Source organism: Protopterus annectens, chromosome 15.part0, assembly GCF_019279795.1.
Source record: "Protopterus annectens isolate FY-2018-M chromosome 15.part0, PAN1.0, whole genome shotgun sequence".
NCBI classification, from domain to species: domain Eukaryota; kingdom Metazoa; phylum Chordata; order Ceratodontiformes; family Protopteridae; genus Protopterus; species Protopterus annectens.
In genome coordinates, this window is record NC_056749.1 from 44388255 (window position 1) to 44411638 (window position 23384).

General features: G+C 39.0%; 1 protein-coding gene across 1 annotated transcript in view; it reads left to right on the plus strand.

The window, feature by feature from the left end:
* The window catches only part of CENPI (centromere protein I), a 2543587-nt gene that overhangs the window by 452801 nt on the left and 2067402 nt on the right, over positions 1-23384 (plus strand). Inside the window, exon 5 of the mRNA XM_044057225.1 lies at positions 16358-16406. Within this exon, the coding sequence (XP_043913160.1) occupies positions 16358-16406 (49 nt within the window). The remainder of the gene's footprint in view (positions 1-16357; positions 16407-23384) is intronic.

Consider the following 23384-nt stretch of genomic DNA (forward strand, 5'->3'; position numbering starts at 1 on the left):
AATGCAGGGGGTGACAGATGAAGACCATCTCTGGCAAAGCATTGAGATCTATCAGTCATGTCATCCCAGGCTGACAGATACTAGATCCCCTTCCAATGATACCAGAAAGTAAGTCAGTATTTGAAGTCAGTCATTTTCTGTTTGTAATGAGGCATAATCCTAGGTGAAGGTTAAATGCTGCTTATAGCTAAGGACATACCTGCCTGAGACACATAATCCGAGAGCTCAGTCATGCCTCTCTCCGTATAGTCCAGAGAAGTACATTTCAAGTCCTTCACAACATGGACTGTGACGGTGTCATAATAGTACCTGTTGTTGAGAGTCCTGAGTGCTTGTCTGATATGTTGTATCATGGCACCTGACAGACAGTTGACCGTGACCTTTTTCTTATCCAGTCTGGTGAGAAGGACATCTCTGTGTCTCACGATGGAATCCCCTATGACTAATATGTTTGGGTTTGTGTTTTGCCTTAAAGGCTTGACAGGTGAGACATTGGTGCATGAGCTATTATGTGTATTCTGTTCTGCAGAGTAAGTATTATGTGTAACGTGCTTGTTTTTGCGTTTGCAAGGTCTCTGGTATGTTTCTGTTGAGGACCACCTCATATGAAGGTATGTGTGATATGTGTTTGGGTGGAGTAGGAGGTGTGGTGTGCATGCTGTGACAACATGCTCATTGTCATATGTACTGACTGAGAGAGCGTGGGTTCAAGCTTCTTAATTTAGTTGCATCTCTCACATGTTGAGTTTGTGTGGACTAGAATTAGAGGGTTGTCTATGTACATAAGGCAGTTGCTACACTGCCTCAGGGTGCTCATGTCGACCAGGCTGGCTAGAGAAACTGTGGGAAATTGTCCGTCCATAGCGTTATGTAAATTTGTATGGTGAGGAAAAGAGGTCTAGGAATGGCTAGTGGGTGAGAATTGTGTTGTTACCATTGGGGATAGCCTTAGTGTTCCACCTGACAGTAGAGCAAGGCCACAAAACCCTCTGGAGAACCGCAAGCATAGTGCTAAGGGAAAATTTAACAAGCAAAATGTTTGCGTCTATAACCACCAACGGTAACCACCGCTACGCCGCAGTTCACGATGGTGCACTTCACACAAACAAGGGGAAATTTGGGGCTTAAATAAAACAGGAAATAACCCTCTTAACTCAAACTAGACAGTAAGCTTGCTTTCTCTCTGAGCTTTAATGTAATCACCCCCAATTACGCCCCAATGGGCGGAGCAGTGGTGCAGCGGTTAACATTGTCACCTCACAGCAAGAGGTTTTCCGGTTCGATTCTCAGCTGCGGTGCCTTCTGTGTGGAGTTTGCGTGGGTTTCCTTCAGGTACTCCGGTTTCCTCCCACATTCTAAAGACATGCATCTGGAGCATTTCTATCTGGACCTACGCTGAAAACAGGCTTTGTGGAACCTAGTCGGACTTTCCCTGTCAACAAATGTTAAATAAATAAAATAAGTTAGATGGGACCCAGACAGCACTCTTCTCCCACAAGTGTGCAGAAAGGCCCTTCACCAACAAGGATGGCATGAATTTGATGCACAGAAATTACAAAACAGACCCAGAAACCTGGAACTGGACTATACTACAGCTGAACTAGTACTGTATATAGTAAAATGTGGCAAAAATGGTTCAGAGAATTCTTTTTTTTTTCAAAACAGGTTTATTGTTTTAACATACAAGAGAAATATCATAACAATTTTATACAAGTAATTAAAAATAGATATGATTATAACATTCAACAAAACAACTAAAGTATTTACAAAGACATCCACTACAATCAGATCAATTAATTAAACTAAAATACCATGCTATTGAAATTAGGATTTTTTTTAACAAATTTTGTAAATTATCCCATACAATATAATAATATGTTTTTCTAGTTGTACTTGACCTAATTGTGTTTATTTCCATATGGCACACTATATTCATAACATTTTTAAATTCATTGAACGAAGGAGGTGTATCTGAAATCCAATTTCTGGTTATTATTTTCCTAGCCACTGCTAGAATAGACCATAACAAGGGAAGCTTAACCTTTTTAACACTTTGAGGTACAGGTGTGTTGAATAATATAAGAGATTTAGAAATAATGAAATTATCTGTAAAAAGAGCCTGCAAAAATTCATTAATTGACTTCCAGTATTCTTTCAATTTTATACAGTCATAAAACATATGAGCCCAGTCAGCATTAATTTCTACATTACATCTCTTACATAGATTATCTTTATTATTTATTTTATTCATCATCAAAGGTGTATTAAAAGATCTATGTAAAAATTTCCATGTATAAAGTCTCCAGACAATGGAAGACGTAGTTCTATAGGCAGATTCCAATATATATTGTTTATCTTGTTGATTTGGTGGGTCCACATTAATAGAAGTGAAATAATTCCAGTATGTATCTACACTGTAAAAAGTTTCTTGTCTGATAATTTTATGTATGTATGAAAGTTTACCTTTATCAGAAACTTTATGTTGTAAATTTAATATCAAGTAATCAATCAGTGTTGGAATAGATTCTTTAACTGTTATAGACATTAGATCTATTTTATTAATGAGATGTTGTCTAAAGGTCTGAACCTCTAACCAGCAAGTTTCTCTTAGATCAAATTCTTGTTTTAAGAAATCTAGATTTTTAACTCTATTATCAGATATCAACTGATACCAGTACTTTAGATCATTATCTATAGCTAAATGAGTTCCTTCAGAAGTAGATGACAAAAGCATACCCTATGTATACATTATAGGGAATATAATAAAATTCCATTCCCTATACTTAGGGTGCATGAATATAAAGTTACGATAGCTAATAATAATATTTAATGGGCAACAAACCATATATTTAGGTAATATGTGAAGTACAAAATTCCTTTAGTAACCATAACATGGAGTTATTTACAATCATATTTTTATGTGTTAAGGAGATTTTCATGAAGTGCATACTAATTAGCTCCCAATAATCTTTCCATTTTGCGACATATGACTGATCTATTAATAAAGTAATAACTTTTACAATAGAAGAGATAGTATATAAATTAAAGTCTGGAAAAGAAGTACCCTCTTGAGACCAGCTATTGGCATGTTTCTTTAATGCAATCCTAGGTCTATTAGGTGCCCATAGGAAATTTAACATTAGTGTATTCAGTTTCTTGATAATTATTTTTGTAGGTGGAAGTATTATTGATTGTATTAAGTATAAAATCTTGGGGAATGTTATCATTTTAATAATTGTAAGTCTCTCCTCCATAGTAAAAAACATATTATTCCAGGTATTAAAAAGATTTTGTATATTAAGAAAACAGGTATTATAATTATTATATATAATAGATTTAATATCTTTAGATAGTATTATACCTAAATAAGTTATCTGACCTGAATTGGGTACATATTTAGTAAAATCACTGATGAGAATATTTTTTCGTTTATATATAGGTAGTATTTTAGTTTTTTCTTCATTGAATATTAAACCAGAAATACTTTTAAAATTCATCATTTTATCAAATAGAGACTGCATAGAAGAATTAGATCCTGCTGATGTAATTAGAACATCATCTGCAAAAAGTTGAATTTTGGATGTTGTATTTTCATCTATTTCAAAACCCTCTATGTCAGTACTGTTTCTGATCAAATTAGCCCAAGGCTCCATTACTAAAGTGAATAATAGTGGAGAAAGTGGACATCCTTGTTTTGTACCTTTAAAAATGGGTATTTTTTGTGAAACATATGTTCCTACCTTAAAATAAGCCAATGTTCCTTTGTATAAATGCTCAATTAGATTTACAAATGCATCTGAGAAGTTTGTGCACTTCAGTAAGGTAAACAGATAGTCCCAACTTACTGAATCAAATGCTGAACTTATATCAAGACTAATAAGTGTTAAATCTTTCTTTTTCCTATTTGCAAAATCAATTAATGTTAAAGTTATTCTTATATTATCAAAAGTATTTCTATTTACAATGAAGCCTGTCTGATCTATATCTATAATGCCGGGGATGATTGTCTTCAATCTATCAGCAAAAATACTCATAAACATTTTATTATCAACATTAAGTAATGAGATGGGCCGATATGAAGTACATCTAGCTGGATTATTATTAGGTTTTAAAATTGGCGAAATAAATGTATATTGCCAAGATGGGGGAGTTATTAACTCAGTTTGGGCCAAAATAAAAACCTTATGTATTAATGAATATGTACTTTTAGAAATGATTTTATATATCTCTGGTATAATACCATCATTACCCGGTGCTTTGTTTGATTTAAGCTTATTTATTTGTGTAATAACCTCTGTATATGAAATACTTTTGTCCAATAGTTTAATCTGTTGTTTATTAAGCTTTTTATTCATGTTTGTGGTTATAAACTCCTTTATTTTATCTTTAGGTTCCATCTTAATGTTATTATGGTTAATTTTGTGAAAGTGATTTCTAAATTCATCTAGTATTTCTGGTATACTAGAAACATTCTTCTTTTCCTTAGAGAAAAGATTTCTTTGATATGGTTTTGTTTATTCAACCTTTTTGTTTTATTTTTAAGTCTATGTAAGTATTTGGGGCTTATTGAATAAGACAAAAACTTGTTTTTCTCTAAAGTTATTTTAACTTTATGAGTTAAAATTTCTTTGTATTTCTCATTTAGTTTGTTTATTTCTTCAATAACTTTCTTGCCCATAATATTTTCTTTATTATTATGTTTATAAGAGTCTAATTTACTTTGAATATCTAACAATTCCTTATCCAAAGATTTCCTTTTATTATTATACCATCTGATACTTTGTCCATATAGATATGATTTTAAGGCATCCCAAACATAGACAATGGAGACTTCAGGAGTATTATTTATGTCTAAAAATGTTTTACTTCTGAAAGTATATATTCTTTATAGTCTTTTAGTTGAGTTAAGTATGCTGGTATCCTTTTGATCTGAACATTATGAGTATTTTTTATCATGAATTCAAAAAATTGAATTATGATCAGATATAGGACATGAAATGATTTTGGAATTAATTAAATCTGTTACCATCTGGTTAGAAATAAAGACCCTATCTATTTTTGAATAAGTTTTGTATCTGTTAGAAAAAAAGGTGTATGGTAATGATTTTGAATCTATCTGATTATTAATATCATTCAAATGATAAGAATTGGCAAAATCATTTAAATGTTTTGCATTAGATGTAATTCTTCTTTTTCCTATAGAGGTAGTATCACTTTCATGTAGTATACAATAAGTCACCAGCTAAAATAATATCTCCTATAGAGAATGATATGATCTTATCAAGATGATGTTTCACTGTATTAATACCAATTCCAGGTATCCAATATACATTAATTAAAGTGTAAGTCTTCCCATTAATTTGTATTGTAACCATACAACACATTCCTTTGTCATCCTGATAAAACTTAATGGTTTTAGGAATGGGCATACTTTTATTCCATAAAATAGCCACTCTTTTTTTCTGAGTGTGCTCTGAACTAACCAATACTGTATATTTGTTTGTGGCTAGTTTATCAATATCTTTTTTCAAGAGATGGGTTTCTTGCAGGAATACTAAGTTGGCCTTATGTAAATTAATGTATCTTATTAGGCTTGCCCTTTTACACGGATTATTCAATCCATTAATGTTTAAAGAAATTCCTTTTAAAGATGTCATTTGGCATTTTTAAAACTTAAGAATCTTATGATCAAAATAACAAATAACAACATAAGTAATGTTACATCTCCTCCTTTAGGTGTACCTTTAAATATAGCTGTATTTATTGAATCTCTTATGGGATTTTGTATAGGATTCAATTTTGTTTGTAGTGACAATGAGTGTACAAAATATATTGTGGATGTCAAAACTATATACATATAACAATGAACAAGTGAAAATAATGTAAGGATTAAACCTTGCATCCAGCCTGGAGTTAAAAACTCCAACTTAGAGTAGTATTTACCACTCATGTTAACCCCCTACCCTAAGCAGCAGTACCTCAACTACCACCTTATCAATTTAATACTGGTTATATTTAACTTAAATTAACAGCTTTCAATTCAATTATCTAGCAAGACAAGACTACACATTTGATAAAACAGCATCATATAAACTAAAATAAACTTTTTTTTAAAAAAAAATATTCATACTACTATATACATCTATGTAATATAATACACTTGTATTCAAATAGCATTCAAATAATCTTGATATTAGGAACCAAGAGGAGAGAGAGAAATAAAAGACGTGAAAGAGGGAGAGAGAGTGAAAGAAAGAGAGAGAGAGAAAAAAAAAGGAAGGCATATTTACATATTAATTTATTCAAAGTATGCAAAAATAAATTCTAACATTCATTTAAATCAAAAACTTTGGCTAATATGGTTCAGACATTACATATATTAAGATGCATCTATTTTCTGTCATGTAAATGCAGTCAACAGCTTCCAAAAAAACCTTGAATTGCTTGTATATGAGCATTATACTCATACTCATTATTGTCAATAGAATAAAATATTATATTTATAGAAATTGTTATAAATCATACTGCATAGTTATACAAATTCTCAGAAACACTTGCATTATTGTAAAAAAAGCCATCTGTATTTTGTATGTCTATACTACTGCTTTAAAATATATCATATGACAATTTCTTCCAGAATAGAGTTATAAAGTTATTTATGCTTGTCAATCAGATGAATTAAATGAGTTATAGTAATGTATATGTTTGGAACATAAGTTTTTAACACAGATTAGTATGCTGCAGTCAAGTAGATTTTCAAAAACACTTGAATAAATGTTTCATTTTCTATGCCTTCTAAAATAAGACATTTACTTACTACAAGAAACTGCTTCATTTAAAATCATTGTAACTGACATATTTTATGAATTATAACATAGATATTTAAGTAATTATATAAAATAACTCACATTTAAATGTTAAAGAGTTCATTTTCCTTCACATAGTCGCATTTGCATCAGTTCTACTTCCTGGTAGAGTGTTCTTCCTGAATCTGCGATGTGTCAGTGTGATATCTAGGTCAAAGGTCAAACTGACTGCTTTCAGCTTCTCTGTGAGAATTCTGAGAGTTGAAGCTTTTGAAACAACTCGAGGACACTGTTCATCAGGTAGCCCACATCCCAGATTGTCTCCCTTAACATTTTGGCGGGAAACTTGTTAAAAACTAGTGACAAACATTCATTTAGCAGTGTAAATCCATCGAAACATGACAAAACCTTCGCAATGTATTTTACAGGTTATTACAGCCTCTATGTAAGTGAAATTAAGCCCAAAATAAAACTCAATATTTTTGTCCCAACTCAATTTTTATGCAAATCTTATTATTTACTGTGTCTATATGATCAAAAGCATTTCTATATATTAATATGAAAAAAAAAATAAAGAGAAAGAATAAAGAAAAGAAAAAGAGTGTAGAAAATAAGAGTGTAAAGCAGAAATAAAAAAAATGTAAGAGAAAGCTATAAGAAGTATATACAATGGAATATTACTTACTGTTTATATTAATAGAGTTAAAAATAAAACATATTTACTATTTAGTTCTAATTATTATTAGTTAAAGCATGACAGATTATTTACAAACAAGCATAAGCAGTATAATCAAGAAAGTATAATTAGGAATAGCATTTGAAGAACATATAAACGTTTTACAAGGAATAAATATGTTATTATTCCATTTATCATATTTTCATTACTCTTCTCTCCCTGCCCTCCCCCACCCTTTACCCACTACATAATCTAAATAGAATGTCATTGTTTAAACAAAGAAAAGAAGAAAAGGAGAAAAAAAAAGAAAAAAAAATGTATCAAATTACTGTCCTTACTTCTCTTTTTCAGAAAGAGAAACAAATTGAGTAATAGCTTGTTATTAGTTCCTCATATATTTTGGCTGGTTATGAAACAAAACATTTCTTTGCACATAGAGAATAACTTTGATTAAATCTTTTTCAGAATATTTGTGGCTTTCTGGAAATGCAGGAACTATATTTAAAAAGATTAATAATGAAGTAAAATGATGAGAGAAAAAAAAACATAGAACAAATCATTTGTTTTTAGTCTCTTCTTCTTCTCTGAAGTCTTCCACGAAGTTTCAGTTGCCAGTCTCTTTAATGAAGGACTAGCCCATTCCATTTCCTCTATTTTATCCAAAATCTTATTTTTTTGATAAACAGTAAAGCAGAGTCTAAGTCATCAAAAATTTTAGGACCATCAGGAAGGAAGATTTTTAGCTTGGCAGGAAACAGAAAGTATGTTTTAAACTGTGCTTTTTTAAGCTCCCTTATTAGTGGCAGAAAAACTTTTCTTTTAGCTATTACCAAGGAAGAATAGTCATTGTCAAAACGCACAGTTGTCTCATTAATCTTAACAGGAGCTTTAGCCCAAGCAGATTTAAGAACCATCTCTTTATCAAAAGATGATAGAAATCTAACTATAGCTGATCTAGGATAGTTTTTGTTAGAGTTAGTATTAGCTATAGATCTATGTGCTCTTTCGATACCAAAAGAGAATGCTTCTGGTAAGTCTAAAGTTTTAGGGAGCCATGTTGTTAAAAAAGAAGTAATATTGTTACCTTTAATATTTTCTGGCAGTCCAAAAATCCTAATGTTATTGCGCCTAGATCTATTTTCCAGGTCATCCAGCTTTGTTTGTAAGTGTGTATTTTGTTTCAGCAGAAACTCAATGTTGATTTCCTCTTCTTGGATTCTATTTTCCATGTCATTCACAGCTTCTTCTATGCCTGTCATCTGGATCTTCTGTTGTTGCAGGTCTATATGTAACAAGTCTATTTGTTTTGTAGTTTTTTCTATGAAGGTATCTATTTTAGTATCCATTTTATCCATCTTAGCAGTAAGTTGCTGGATTATAGTTATCAGAGACTGAAGTTCTTTCCTGATGCTGGAGTCTTGAGAATTTGTCTTACTGGAACTCATTTCAGACTGATAAACTGACAGGAAAATTTCCAAAGTGATTTCTGACAGGAATATTGTTAAAATTTCCTTTCTTTTTTAGATATAGTTCAAGAACTATATAAAACAAACATATTTAGAAAGAAAATTACTTCAAAAATTAATTTTTTAAGTAATTAATTCCTGTCAGTGTAATGAAATTGGTGGAGCTGAAGAAATCTGCTGCTATCCTGTGTTCATCCTTGGCCACGCCCCTAGACTGACTCTGGTTCAGAGAATTCTGACAGCAGAATGCAAATACAAATGTAAGTGCAATGTAAGAAGCAGGTACGTAATGGTAGAAGCAACGCATGCCTCATATCTTTCAGTCAGTCAGTGAAGAGCTGGTTTTAATGCTCAAGTGATACCAAACAGTCCAGATCCAGCAAGAAAGCCGGTACCTTCTATTAAGGGGTGTTTGCAGAACTGGGAGAAATACTGAAGGAAAATGATATAGCCCCAGATATCCCTACTAGCTATGCAGGATGCAATGTTCTCTCCATAAGTAGAGGGACATGTTAACACTTTGTTGACTGTGTGGCCTGAGTGGGTGTTAGATGGATGGCACTCTGTAGCAAGGACCTACCAGTTTTGTTGTAATGACCATATATCACTGACAGTCACCAAACACCAATATTACTGTACCAAGGACCTAATGGTTTTGTTGTAATGACCATATATCACACAGCTGGATGGCAGTCACCATACACCAATATTACTGTACCAAGGACCTAATGATTTTGTTGTAGTGATCATATCACACAGCTGGATAGCAGTCACTATACATCATCATTATTACTGTACCAAGGACCTAATGGTTTTGTTGTAATGACCGTACATCACTGGCAGTCACCAAACACCATTATTACTGTAGCAAGGACCTACCAGTTTTGTTGTAATGATCATATATCACACAGCTGGATGGCAGACACCATACACCAATATTACTGTAGCAAGGACCTACAGGTTTTGTTGTAATGACCGTATATCACTGGCAGTCACCAAACACCATTATTACTGTACCAAGGATCTAATGGTTTTGTTGTAATGACTGTATATCACACAGCTGGATGGCAGTCACCATACACCAATATTACTGTAGCAAGGACCTACCAGATGTTCTTCATCTCACATTGCTGCAGTCCTTACACTTGGGTAGTCCGCTGTCCACGGTCGGCCCGAATATCAAAGTATAAGGCTGACGTCGGTCAGGGCGCATTTAACTGACGTCAGGACGTCAGGGTACAAATGCGCATGACCGACGTCATATCCTCAGTCTTTTTTGCCGCATGGTCCGATGCAGAAGCAGCATTGCAAGTGCCGGTTGGCGTTCTGAGATTTTTCGATTTAGAAGTTTCAGACCGAGTTCAAAGTTGGCTAAGTACCCCGTTGGGGAATATTTTAGTTTTTCTTGCCTCAGTCATTTACCGGATGTCAGAAAAGTTAATAATTGCGTTTCTTGTGGGAAACAGGTACCGCATAGAGATTATCATACTTTGTGTATTCCTTGCTTAGGGCCTGCGCACGGCGTTGTTGGCTGTCGCTCTTGTGCTAGATTTAATAAACGCACTATAAAGAGAAGGTTGGATTGTGCAAGGTTAGTCTTTGGGAAGCGGTGCAATTATAAAATGCCGTCGGATGCTCCGACGCCCGCTTCCTCGAAGAAGCGCAAGGACAAGGCAGTTAAGCCTAGGCTAGAAGAACCGTCTGTACCTGACGCCGGTTCTTTAGAGGTGTCGGTGGAGCCGGTGGCTCCACCGGAGGTTTCTTTGTGTTCCCAGAGTGAGACCTTATTATTGCAGGATGTGGCCTCTCAGGAGGCAAGTCAGGCTGAGGGGGCTTCTCAGGTTTCTATACTCCCCTCCCTTCCTAAGGTGGCTAGGCCCTCTCCTTCTGTTTCTAAGGCTTCTCCCAGGGGCAGGCCAGGTTTAGCTTCAGTTGGTGTTACCCCTAGCTCTTCAGGTACTATGCCCAAGAAGCATATGCTTAAAATGGCAGAAGATTTGATTACTTTGATTAGGGGTTCTATGCCCCTCCTGCTAAGAGACCTAGGGTGGAGCCTGAGCTGGGGGTGTTTCAGCAAGCTTCACATGTTCCAGAGTCTGGCGCTGAAGACATGCAGGAGTACTCTAATTATTCTGATTCTGATGTGGATGATTCTACTCCTTCTGCTACTCCTCCTGAGGATTTTTCTTTTCAGAAACTCTTCATTCCATGAGGGAGCATTTTAAGTGGGAGGTCAGGACTTCTCTGATTCCAGGAAAGGCTTAGGGAATTTCTGTTTTACCCCAGCATAGGCCTTTGGCTATACCTCCTGTTTTGGATGTAGTGGAAGATGTTTTACAGAGGCTTCTCTTAATCCTGATTCTTTGCCTCCTGCTCCTGTTAAGCCGGATAGGTATTACAGGGTGCCTGAAGTTCATAAGTATCTTTTAAGAGTCCTAGGGCAGACCCAGAAACTGTTAGCCAGGGGCCTAAGGGTGTTAAGGCTTCTGTTGTTAAGAATCCGGTTCCTACAGACAAGGAGGCTAGGGCCTTGGATAGATGGGGAAAGAAAGTTTATACTTCTTCCACTCTTGCTATGAGGGCTCTGAATTGCCAGTTTCACATGTTGAAATACCAAAACTATCTCCTTTCACAATTGAAGTCTAAGGTTGATGCTCTGGCAGTAGGTATTGATTGTAAAGAGTTGCAAGATTTAGTGCATGTTTCTGAACAGGTGGGTAAGCATTCTTTGCAATGTGGTTTTGATGCTGTACAGGCCTCGTCTAGGGTGGCTGCCATTGGGACTGTTCTTCGCAGGCACGCCTGGCTGAGGGATCAGAATTTGTCTGAACATGTTAAAACAAGGATTTTAGATGCTCCTTTACAATCTGATGTGTTGTTTGGTCCTCCTGTTGAGACAGTCTTAAAGAAAATGGAAGACAAGGCTAAGTCTATGCAGACTGTTAAAGATTTTTTGCAGGTCCAGCCTCCAAAGTTTAGTAGAAATTGGCCTACTAAGGGGTGGGCGTATCCTTCTTATGATTCCCAGTGTAGAGGTAGATCTAGGCGTGGTAAGGGCAGAGCTCAGGGCTCTTTCAGGCCTAGAACAGGAGTTCTCCTGCACAGGCTTGGTGAGGGCAGGGGTCAGTCCTTTCGTAAACAGACCCAATGACCTACCTTTTCAGCTGCCAGAGCCTGCTCGTCTGGCAGCACCTTTGGGAGGAAGGTTGGCACTTTTCAAAGAAAATTGGAGTTTAATTACCCAGGACAGATGGGTATTGGATATCATACACCACGGCTACAGGTTTTATTTCCATACCTTGCCTCCTTTCAAAGGCATGCCAGACGTTCCTCCTCAACAAAGAATAGAGGCTCACAAACAGGTTTTTCTGTTGCTCCAACTAGGGGCCATACAGCCGGTCCCTCTGCCAGAAGTGGGCCTAGGATTTTATTCTCGCCTGTTCCTAGTACCAAAGAAGGGGAACACGTGGAGGCCAATTTTGGATTTATCTATCCTCAGCACTTATCTGGACATTCCCAAGTTCAAAATGTTGACGTTGCAGCAGCTTTTACCTCTGCTGGGCAAAGATCATTGGATGGTAACTTTGGATCTCAAGGAGGCTTACCTTCATGTTCCTATCAGACTCAGTTGCAGAAAGTATCTGCGTTTTCGAGCTGGGACTTCTCACTATCAGTTCTCTGCATTGCCCTTTGGCTTATCTACTGCGCCCAGAGTATTCACGAAAGTTCTGGCTCCAGTGATAGCTTTCTTCAGACTAAAAGGAATACAGATCTATCCTTATTTGGACGACTGCCTAATTCTGGCTCAAGGAAGGGAAGAGCTTCTTCATCATTTGGAATATGTGATAGCAGTGCTAAGATGCCTAGGGTAGTCTGTGAACGAAATAAAGTCCAGTCTAGTACCCTCTCGAGACATGTGCTTTCTGGGTGTGAGACTGAATACAGCAGCCCAGATGGCCTTTTTAACCCCGGACAAACAAAAGAGTCTATCCCTTTACTTCCATCAACTATCTCATCAGTCCGGGCTGACTGCAAGGACAGTCCTTCAAGCCTTAGGGTTCATGGCATCTTGTATTCTGGTGCTTCCCAATGCCAAACTGCATATGAGGAAGCTACAATGGTATCTCAAAAATGTATGGACACAGCACTGCCAGGATCTGGACACTGTCATTCAAATAATACCTTGCATTCAGAAGGAATTTTTGTGGTGGGCTCAGGAATGTCACCTAAACAAGGGACTCTCTGTGACCCGGCCAGAGGCAAGTCAGATTTTAACGACAGATGCCTCAGACAAAGCTTGGGGAGCTCATCTAAATGGAAAGTGGATACAAAACAAGTGGCCTGTCAGACTACAACATCTACATATCAACATGAAGGAGATGTTAGCAGTCCAGTTTGCATTAATGGCTTTCAAGGAATTCCTTCTTCCAGGACAGGTGTTGATTCTAACAGACAACACAACTGTCATGTGGTACATCAACAAGCAAGGGGGAACGCATTCTTATCCTCTATGCAGGCAAGCAATGATTTTGTGGGAGACTGCTCTCAGTTTACAGCTCAATCTTCAGGCAAGGTTTCTGCCAGGAGCACAGAACTCCTTAGCAGATGTGTTGAGCAGACGAATTATGGATCCCCACGAGTGGAAATTGGATCCTCATGTATTTCAGAAATTGACAGTGTCATGGGGAACTCCAGACATAGATCTGTTCGCTTCTACACTAAACCATCAGCTGCCAAAGTTTTGCACAAAAAGGTTTCATCCCACAGCTTGGAGAGTGGATGCTCTTTCTTTCAATTGGAGCAATCTTCATGTGTATGCCTTTCCACCTCTGCCTCTCCTCCCAAAGGTACTTCTGAAGGTCAGACAGGACAAGCCAAGGATGATTTTAATAGCTCCAGATTGGCCTCGACAGCACTGGTACCCATTACTAAGAAGTCTAGTACGGAAGCCTCCATGGCCTTTGCCTTCGATTCCACACCTGTTGTCACAGGAGGACAGCCATTTGCTCAATGTCAAGCTTCACTCTCTGCACCTAACAGCCTGGCATATTCTGTTTTGAACCATAATGGGCCTCCACTTCCTCAGCAAGTTTTGAATGTTATTTTGGAAGCTAGAAGGCCTAGTACAAGGAAAGTGTACGCTGATAAATGGAAGAGATTTTTATTTTGGAGTGCAGCAAAAGATTTTGATGTTTCTGGGCCTAATTTGTGTGTGGCTCTTCAATATCTTACTGAGTTACTAGACAAAGGTTTGTCTTTCTCTTCTATTAAAGTTCATGCTGCAGCAATTTCAGCTCACTATGATTGCGACCGCCATTGTTTTCTCATCCTTTGTTCAAGCAATTTCTTAGAGGGGCAAAGAATATAAGACCCCCACGAAGAGCTCCTACTCCTGCTTGGGATCTCAATTTTGTGTTGGAGAAACTCACTCTACAACCTTTTGAGCCTGCAGCTACTGCTGAGTTGAAATATTTATCATGGAAGACTGCTTTTTTGTTGGCCATTACCTCTGCAAGAAGGGTTTCTGAATTACAGGCCCTTATGGCAGTTGAGCCTTTCTTGATTTTCCATAAGGATAGGGTATCATTACGTACTAATCCTTCCTTTATGCCTAAGGTGGTTTCTAGTGTGGCTTTAAACCAGACTATTCATTTGCCTACTTTTTATGCAAATCCCCAAATAAGGGGGAAAAGATTTTGCACACTTTGGATGTACACAGGCAGTTGCGTTATTATTTGGACAGAACTAAAGGGTTCAGGCAGTCTCAGCAGTTGTTTGTTTCTTTTGCTTTGAGTTCTCAGGGCAAGCCTGTGTCAAAACAAACTATTTCTAAGTGGATTGGGTTTTGCATTGCTTTCTGTTATTCCCATCATGGCAAGGAGGTTCCAGCTGGGATTAGGCCTCATTCCACTAGGGCTACTGCCACTTCAACAGCTTTTGAGGGAGTGGCAACCAAGGATATTTTGGAGGCAGCTACTTGGAGTTCTGTGCATACTTTCTCTAGGCATTATCACCTGCCACTTTACTCTAAGTCCAGGGCTGGTTTTGCCACTGCGGTTTTGCAGGGCATTTTGGCAGCTCCTGCTTCCTTGTAGTTAGCCATCCTCCCTTACCTCTGCTTTGGGATTCTACCAAAGTGTAAGGACTGCAGCAATGTGAGATGAAGAACATAGTACAGTTTTGTACCTACCATAAATGTAGATGTTCAAGATCCACATTGCTGCAGTCCAATTACCTCCCTCCTTCCCCTCTGTAGTTGGAGGTGGTTGTGTGGGTTGGGTTGTACATATTGTGTATATTGTATATATATTGTACATATAGTTAGTGCAAGGGTGGTTGGTTATTTGTTTGCTGTCTTTTGGTTTTGACCTTTATTTTTAAGGTCTTCTGACATCTGGGGCAAGAAAAGACTGAGGATATGACGTCGGTCATGCGCATTTGTACCCTGACGTCCTGATGTCAGTTAAATGCGCCCTGACCGACGTCAGCCTTATACTTTGATATTCGGGCCGACCGTGGACAGCGGACTACCCAAGTGTAAGGACTGCAGCAATGTGGATCTTCGAACATCTACATTTATGGTAGGTACAAAACTGTACTTTTTGTTGTAATAACTGTATATCACTGGCAGTCACCAAACACCATTATTACTGTACCAAGGACCTAATGGTTTTGTTGTAATGACCATATATCACACAGCTGGATGGCAGTCACCATACACCAATATTACTGTAGCAAGGACCTACCAGTTTTGTTGTAATAACCGTGTATCACTGGCAGTCACCAAACACCATTATTACTGTACCAAGTACCTAATGGTTTTGTTGTAATGACTGTATATCACACAGCTGGATGGCAGTCACCATACAGCAATATTACTGTAGCAAGGACCTACCAGTTTTGTTGTAATAACTGTATATCACTGGCAGTCACCAAACACCATTATTACTGTACCAAGGACCTAATGGTTTTGTTGTAATCACATATCACACAGCTGGATGGCAGTCACCATACACCAATATTACTGTACCAAGGACCTACCGGTTTTGTTGTAATGACCGTATATCACTGGCAGTCACCAAACACCATTATTACTGTACCAAGGACTTAATGGTTTTGTTGTAATAACCAGTGCATTTTGTCTTCTTCTTTTATATAAAAAGTAAAGAAATGCTAGATTTTGTGTATAGAAGAAGCCATGTAATAAGTCTGTATTTAACCTAAGGAATGATTTAAAGGCTCGGAATGACGGTAGTAGTAGCATTTGTAAATCATCACTAAGATGAGCCCTGGAAAGAAGTGAGGAGGTAGGAAATGAGAAACTGAAGACTCGAGTGTTTATTTGATGAATGCAGGACAATTAATATGTATAATGTTAATATTTTCTATTTACCTCTTTGCTGTTCTAGTGCCCTTACATCTGCCACATGCTGTACTTGTTGACTGTCAGAGAAAGAGGTATGTTTTCTTTGCGTCTTTTTGATAGTGCAAAAAAGTTTGAGATTGTCACCATGACCTGTAGAGAACTTTTACCACTGCATTAAAAACAGAAAATGATGACACGTGGCTTGAGCTGTATTGGGTGAAGCAGTTGTAGCAGTGATGCTGCATCCTAAGCTTGGGAACAGAGTCTGAGCAACAGGCAAGGAAGGATATAATAGGATAAGTATGGACAGATAGCTGGTGGTGTATGGGTCCTTTGGAAGTACAGATGCAAAATCCTACTGCATGTAGCCTGCAGTAATGTAGAAACATTTGCCTTCATATTTGTCAGGGGAGTCTTATTCCACTATGTATTCATTGGTTACTATACTGTCATGCTGTCTGCCCTTCTTAGAGGTGGGATTTAAGCTACTGTTTTCTTTAGGAAGTTGGGTTCTAAAGTGTTGGATGCCATAAAAGCTAAAAAGGACTGTAGTACTAGTATGTAGAGAATTAAAAAACATAAAAAACAAGAAAACAGGCTGCAGTACTAGTATGCAGAGAATTGAAAAAACAAAACAAAAAAGGCTGTAGTACTAATATGTAGTGAATTAAAAGACATAAAGCAACAACAACAAAAAACAGACTGTAGTCTTAGTATGTAAAGAACTAAAAAAAACATAAAAAAACATAAAAAACAGACTGTAGTACCAGTATGTACAGAATAGAAAAAGTGTAAAAAAAGACTTCGAAAGTTGGAAAGAATGTTGCAGCTTTCGTTTCTACATCATTGCTAGAATTTTTTCACAAATATGGACATGTATTAAAAACATTATTCAAATGTTAAGACACTTAATTGCATGCTAAAAAAAAAACAATGGTTAACAGTCAACATTTCCCCACCCATATTTTGAAGTGTATCATCACGCTTTTCATAGTAAATGTTAATAACCAGCCCTTACAGATGGGAGTAATTTTCTTACCAAACATAATATATTTTACAGTGGTTTACCTTTAAAACCGCATATTGCAGAAGGGCAAACAGAACATTTCCGAAAGGCAGTCTGCAAAGTTTGCAAGCGCCAAACGGAAAAAGGTTTGAATGTGCAATGAACGAATCCACAGTGAGATTCGCTCATTGCACATTCGACATTCTGGGGCGGATTGCACTATAGTGGGGATCGGGAAATGGTTCCTTTCCCCATTGTAGTGTGATCTCGGAGTTAGAATAATAAAGTAGGGGGGATGTGGGGGGTGCAGCCCCCAGGGGGGCTTGCCCCCCTGCTTTACACTTTATTTTTCTTCTTCGACATTAATGTTCGAAAAACAGCGAATCTGCTTTTTGATTTGCTGTTTTTCGAACATTAAGGACCGTCGACATTTACAGTTTGTTGGTTTTGAGTCGCTCATATGAGCACTTGAACCACTGTGATTTGCGGTTTTAAAGGTAAACCTTTTACAGTATCTCAACCAAAAAGCAGTGATTTTTGCTAATAATTTTGTTTAAAAGGGCAGCTCCTTGAAATGTTTTCTGAAATGGAAAACTCCTGACATGACATCATGAAACAGTGAACCCAAACTAACCGCACTCACTTACCTACACTAGTGTATAAATGACTATTTTTCCATATTGAGTGCAGCAACAGGAAAGTCTTGTGTCTTGGTAAGATGAGATGCTTGTTAGATATATCTCACAGGTAAAACACCTTACATTGAAAGTTAACACTTGTGATGATTTATTAGTGAAACCATAATAGTAGTAAGTAACTAGCTATTCCTTTAAGTGTGGTGCTTTTGATTGCATAGATTGCCAATACCAAACCTGACATAATTGTGTGAGTGTGGTCAAAAGAAAAAGTTGACAATGAAACTAAAACATCAAGAACAATCATAATATTTTTATCTGATATTGTCATCCTCATTCATTCATTCATTCATTAACCTGTAGGTCTCAGTTCTGATCCTTGGAACCGACCGGACACTTCACTAGCTAAAGATTCCAAGCTTGAGATCCTCCCTCATACTCCTAATTCCCCGCTCCTCTAGATTACCTCAGATCTCTTTTTCTGATCATTGGAATAACATCGAGGTTCCAGTGCTCCTGAGCTCCTCCATGGGTTTGGTAGTGTTGATGTCCTTCAAGAATGCAACTGCAGTCCTGACATATGGGTTGTCCTGCCTCAGGCAGCCCTTCAGTCGGCCGGATTCCAAAGTCTGGGTCCGGCATCGGCTGATGTCGCCTCTTCCCCGACGTCAGAGCGGCTGGGGTATAAAAGCATCAGCAGACGCCATCTTCTCCAGTCTTTCTTGCCGCACGGTGCCCGAAGCAGAAGCAGTTTGCAAGTGCCGGTCGGCAAGCTCCTGTGTTTTCAGATACTGAAGTCATCAAAAAGCTAAGTACCCCGTTGGGGAACGTTTTCTTGCCTCAGCCGATGTCAGATAAAACTGCAAAAGTTAATAATTGCTTGTCTTGTGGTAAACAAATACCTCATAAGGACTTCCATTCTTATTGCCTTCCCTGCCTCGGCCCAGACCACGACGTCTCGGCCTGTGCTTGCTTCAATAAGCGCACACTTAGGCGCCGGGCAAAATTTGCTGTTGACTTTTTTGGAGAAAATTACTCCTATATCATGCCGTCGGAACAACCGACAGCACATATTTCCAAAAAAACGGAAGGACCGGGACCGACATTCACGGCCCGTGACTTCCGCCGACACCACGCTAAAGCCTACCGCGAGTGCATCGGTTTCTTCGGAGGCAGTAATTCAACCGCTCCAGGCCGACGACACCACTTTACCGCACACTTTGGTCCCGGAGGCTACCCCGGTGCCGGTTGTTGATTTTCCTCCTGAAACCGAAGCCCAAGATTTGCCCGACACCATACCGGTGGACAAAGTTACTCCAGCACGTGGGGCAGCCAGGCCTCCTGTGCCTATGTCCATCAAGGCCTACACACGTGCTAAGGCTGCCAGCCAGGCTGTCTCACCCTCCTAAATCTTTTTCACAGGGTCCCACTTTGGAAAAACAGATCATGACTTTAGCTGCAGATCTAATTTCTTTAATCAGGGGCTCTCAGGCTCTCCCAGACAGAGGTTCTCAGCCGCCTTCAGACAAAAGGCCTAGGGTTGAGCAGGCAGATACCCTTTCCTCAGATGAAGCCTCTGATGAGTCAGGCCATTCAGATTCCCAGGAAGAAACCTTCCCGGCCTACGAGGATTCTGATGCTGATGAATCCATTCCCTCTGCCTCTCCTCCTGAGGATATTTCCTTCGGGGAAATTTTCCACTCCATGAGAGAGCATTTTCAGTGGCAGGGCCAGGATTTCTCCGACTCCAGGAAAAGGCTTTGGACTTTCCTTAAGTTACCCCAGCAGAGGCCTTTAGCTATACCCCCAGTGTTAGATGTATTGGATGATGTGTACTCAGACTCCAGTGCTTCTCCTGATTCTCTCCCTCCTGATCCTGTCAAGCCAGACAGATATTACAGGGTTCCTGAAACTCATAAGCATCTCTTTAAGGCCCACTCTGTTGCTCTAGAAACTTTTTCTCAGGGGCCCAAAGGAGTGGCCACTTCCACGGCCAAAAATCCTTTGCCCGCAGACAGGGAATCTAGGTCCCTGGAGAGGTGGGGTAAAAAAGTTTATACCTCAACCACCCTTGCCATGAGGGCACTTAACTGTCTTTTTCATATGTTTCAGTATCAGGATTTCTTAATGGATGATTTGCAGAAAAAGTTAGCCTCTCCTGAGCCTTTAGATAGAAAGGCCTTGCAGGATTTGATTCATAATACTCAGCAGGTTAGCAATCATTTTCTTCAGTGTGGTTATGATGCATTGAAAGCTTCATGTAGGGCAGCTATGACAGGGGCCGTCATACGTAGGCATGCTTGGTTGAAAGAACAGGCACTGCCAGGTCATGTTAAAGTAAAGCTTCTAGATGCACCTCTGGAAAAACACAAGCTATTTGGTGATAATGCACAGGGTGTGTTGAAATCAGTTGAGGAAAAGGCTAAATCAGTACAAACAGTCAAAGATTTCCTCCAGGTTCAGCCACCAAGGTTCAGCCGGAATTGGCCTTCGAAGAATTGGTCCTTTCCAGACACTGACAAGTTCCAAAGGGGAAAAGACGTGCTCGAGGTAGAGGGCAATACCGAGGCTCCTACAGGGGGCGCCAATGGCAACCAACTAATCAGAGAAGTGGCGCAGGGACTCCTACTGCTCCGCAGGGACAATCACAATGACTTGACTTTGACACCGCCGACCAAGGTTCAAAGAGAAGCACCTTTAGGCGGAAAATTATCTTTATTTTCAAAAAATTGGCACGTTTTTACAAAGGACAAATGGATTTTGGACATAATAGACAAAGGTTACAGGTTCCATTTCCAGACCTTACCAACAAGACAAGGCATGCCAAACCTGTGACAAAATCAAAGGGCAGAGGCACTCATACAAGTTTCAAAGCTGCTACAAATCAAAGCAACAGAAAAGGTTCCTCCTCAGGAATAAGGCCAGGGATTCTACTCAAGACTGTTCCTTGTTCCAAGAAAAGAAAAGCAATGGAGACCTATACTGGACTTGTCCGCTCTAAACACGTTTCTCATTGTGCCAAAATTCAAAATGCTGACGTTACAGCAACTTCTTCCCATGCTGGGCAAGGGGTCTTGGCTGGTTACTCTGGACCTCAAGGAGGCATACCTGCATGTCCCAATCAGACACAGCTGCAGAAGATGCCTCAGATTTCTTGCAGGGTCAGAGCATTATCAATTCTCAGCATTGCCTTTTGGCTTATCTACTGCGCCCAGAGTATTCACGAAATGCCTGGCATCAGTAATTGCACATTGCAGACTTCAGGAGATACAAATATACCCTTACCTGGACGACTGCCTTATACAAGCGGACAGCAAGCAAGCCTTGATAAGAAACTTGGACTATGTCATTCACTTACTACAGGCTTTGGGATACACAGTCAACATTCAAAAATCAAGACTACTGCCATCCCAACAAATAATTTTTCTAGGAGCCAAACTGGACACAAACTCACAAATGGCTTTCCTCACAGAAGAAAAACAAGAACAATTACCAGATTACTTCAAAAGCCTAGCAAAGCACACCCAGATGACTGCAAGGAAAATCCTGCAGGCCCTGGGTTTCATGGCATCTTGCATTCTTCTGATCCCACTGGCAAGACTACACATGAGAAAACTACAATGGTACCTAAAAAGTTTATGGTCTCAACACAGCCACAACTTAGAAGCAATTATTCCACTCATTCCATGTCTACAAAAGGAATTTTTGTGGTGGGCACAAGCAAGCCAGCTAAACAAAGGGCATGTCTTTCAACAAACCTCAAGCAAGCCAAACCATTACAACAGACGCCTCAGATCATGGATGGGGGGCGCACATGGTGGGCAGATGCATGCAAGGTCAATGGACACCCCGGGAATTACATCTGCACATCAATCAAAAAGAGATGTTGGCAGTGATTCATGCAATCGAGGCCTTCGGAAAATTTCTTCAGCAAGGTCATCTGCTAATAAAGACAGACAACACCACTGTTATGTGGTACGTAAACAAACAGGGAGGCAGCCATTCTTACCCCCTCTGCAGACTAACAATGACTCTTTGGGAAAAGTCCCTGAAACTGAACATACAGTTGCAATCCCAGTTTGTTCCAGGCAAGGACAATGTTCTGGTGGACAGTCTAAGCAGAAACATTATGGACCTGCACAAATGGATGTTGCATCCAGACATTTTTTCACAAATAACTCGTGCATGGGGAAGGCCGGACATAGATCTCTTTGCCTCGCACCTCAATCATCACCTGAAGAAATTCTGCTCAAGGACACACCATCCTCAAGCCTGGAGAATGGATGCTCTCTCCTTCAGCTGGAATTCTCTAACAATCTATGCATTCCCACCTCTACCATTAATGACCAAGGTGTTACTGAAAATCAAAGCAGAACAACCGAAAGGCATTTTGATAGCTCCAGACTGGCCAAGACAGCACTGGTATCCATTACTAAGGAGCATAACTCACACCAAGCCATGGCCCCTACCTCAATGGCCTCTGCTTATAACTCAGCACAATTACAGGACTGTTCATCCCAACCTGCAAACATTGCAACTGACAGCTTGGAGGGTTCCATGACTTCTCCCCATATCTTTCTCTCCAAAACAGTTCAAGAGATCTTACTGGAAGCACGCAGACCTTCCACCAGAAAAACTTACTCAGCCAAATGGAAGAGATTCAACATCTGGAATGCCAACAAGGGTCAGGATGCATCAGTAATGAGCATCCCACAGATACTAGAATACTTGGCAGAAATGCTTCACAATGGCCTTTCATATTCTTCCATAAAAATACACGCTTCAGCGATTTCAGCAAAATACAACTGTGATCCACCTGTGTTTTCACATCCTTTGCTAAGACAGTTTCTAAGAGGGATAAAGAATATCAAACCTCCAAGAAAACCACCAGTGCCTGCATGGGACCTCAACTTCATCTTGGAAAAATTAACTGTTCCTACTTTTGAGCCAGCAGCATCTTCAGAATTGCAATTTCTCTCCTGGAAAACAGTTTTCCTGTTGGCAATTACTTCAGCAAGAAGAGTCTTGGAGATACAGGCCCTCATGGCAGTACCTCCATTTCTCATCTTCCATCAGGACAGAGTCTCTTTAAGAACCAATCCTTCATTCATGCCAAAAGTGATATCCAGGGTTTCTCTAAATCAAGCAATTCACCTGCCTACTTTCTTTCCCAATCCTCAAAATAAAGGAGAGAAGCTTCTGCACACTTTGGACATACACAGACAATTGCGCTACTACTTGGACAGAACAAAGGCCAACAGAAAGTCGGACCAACTAACTATTTGTGGCTTACGCTGCTGGAGCACAAGGAAAGGCAATTTCCAAACAAACAATTTCAAAATGGATTGGAAACTGCATCAGATTCTGCTACTCTTTCCATGGAAAAGGTGTGCCAGCCAATATCAGGCCACACTCCACCAGAGCTACAG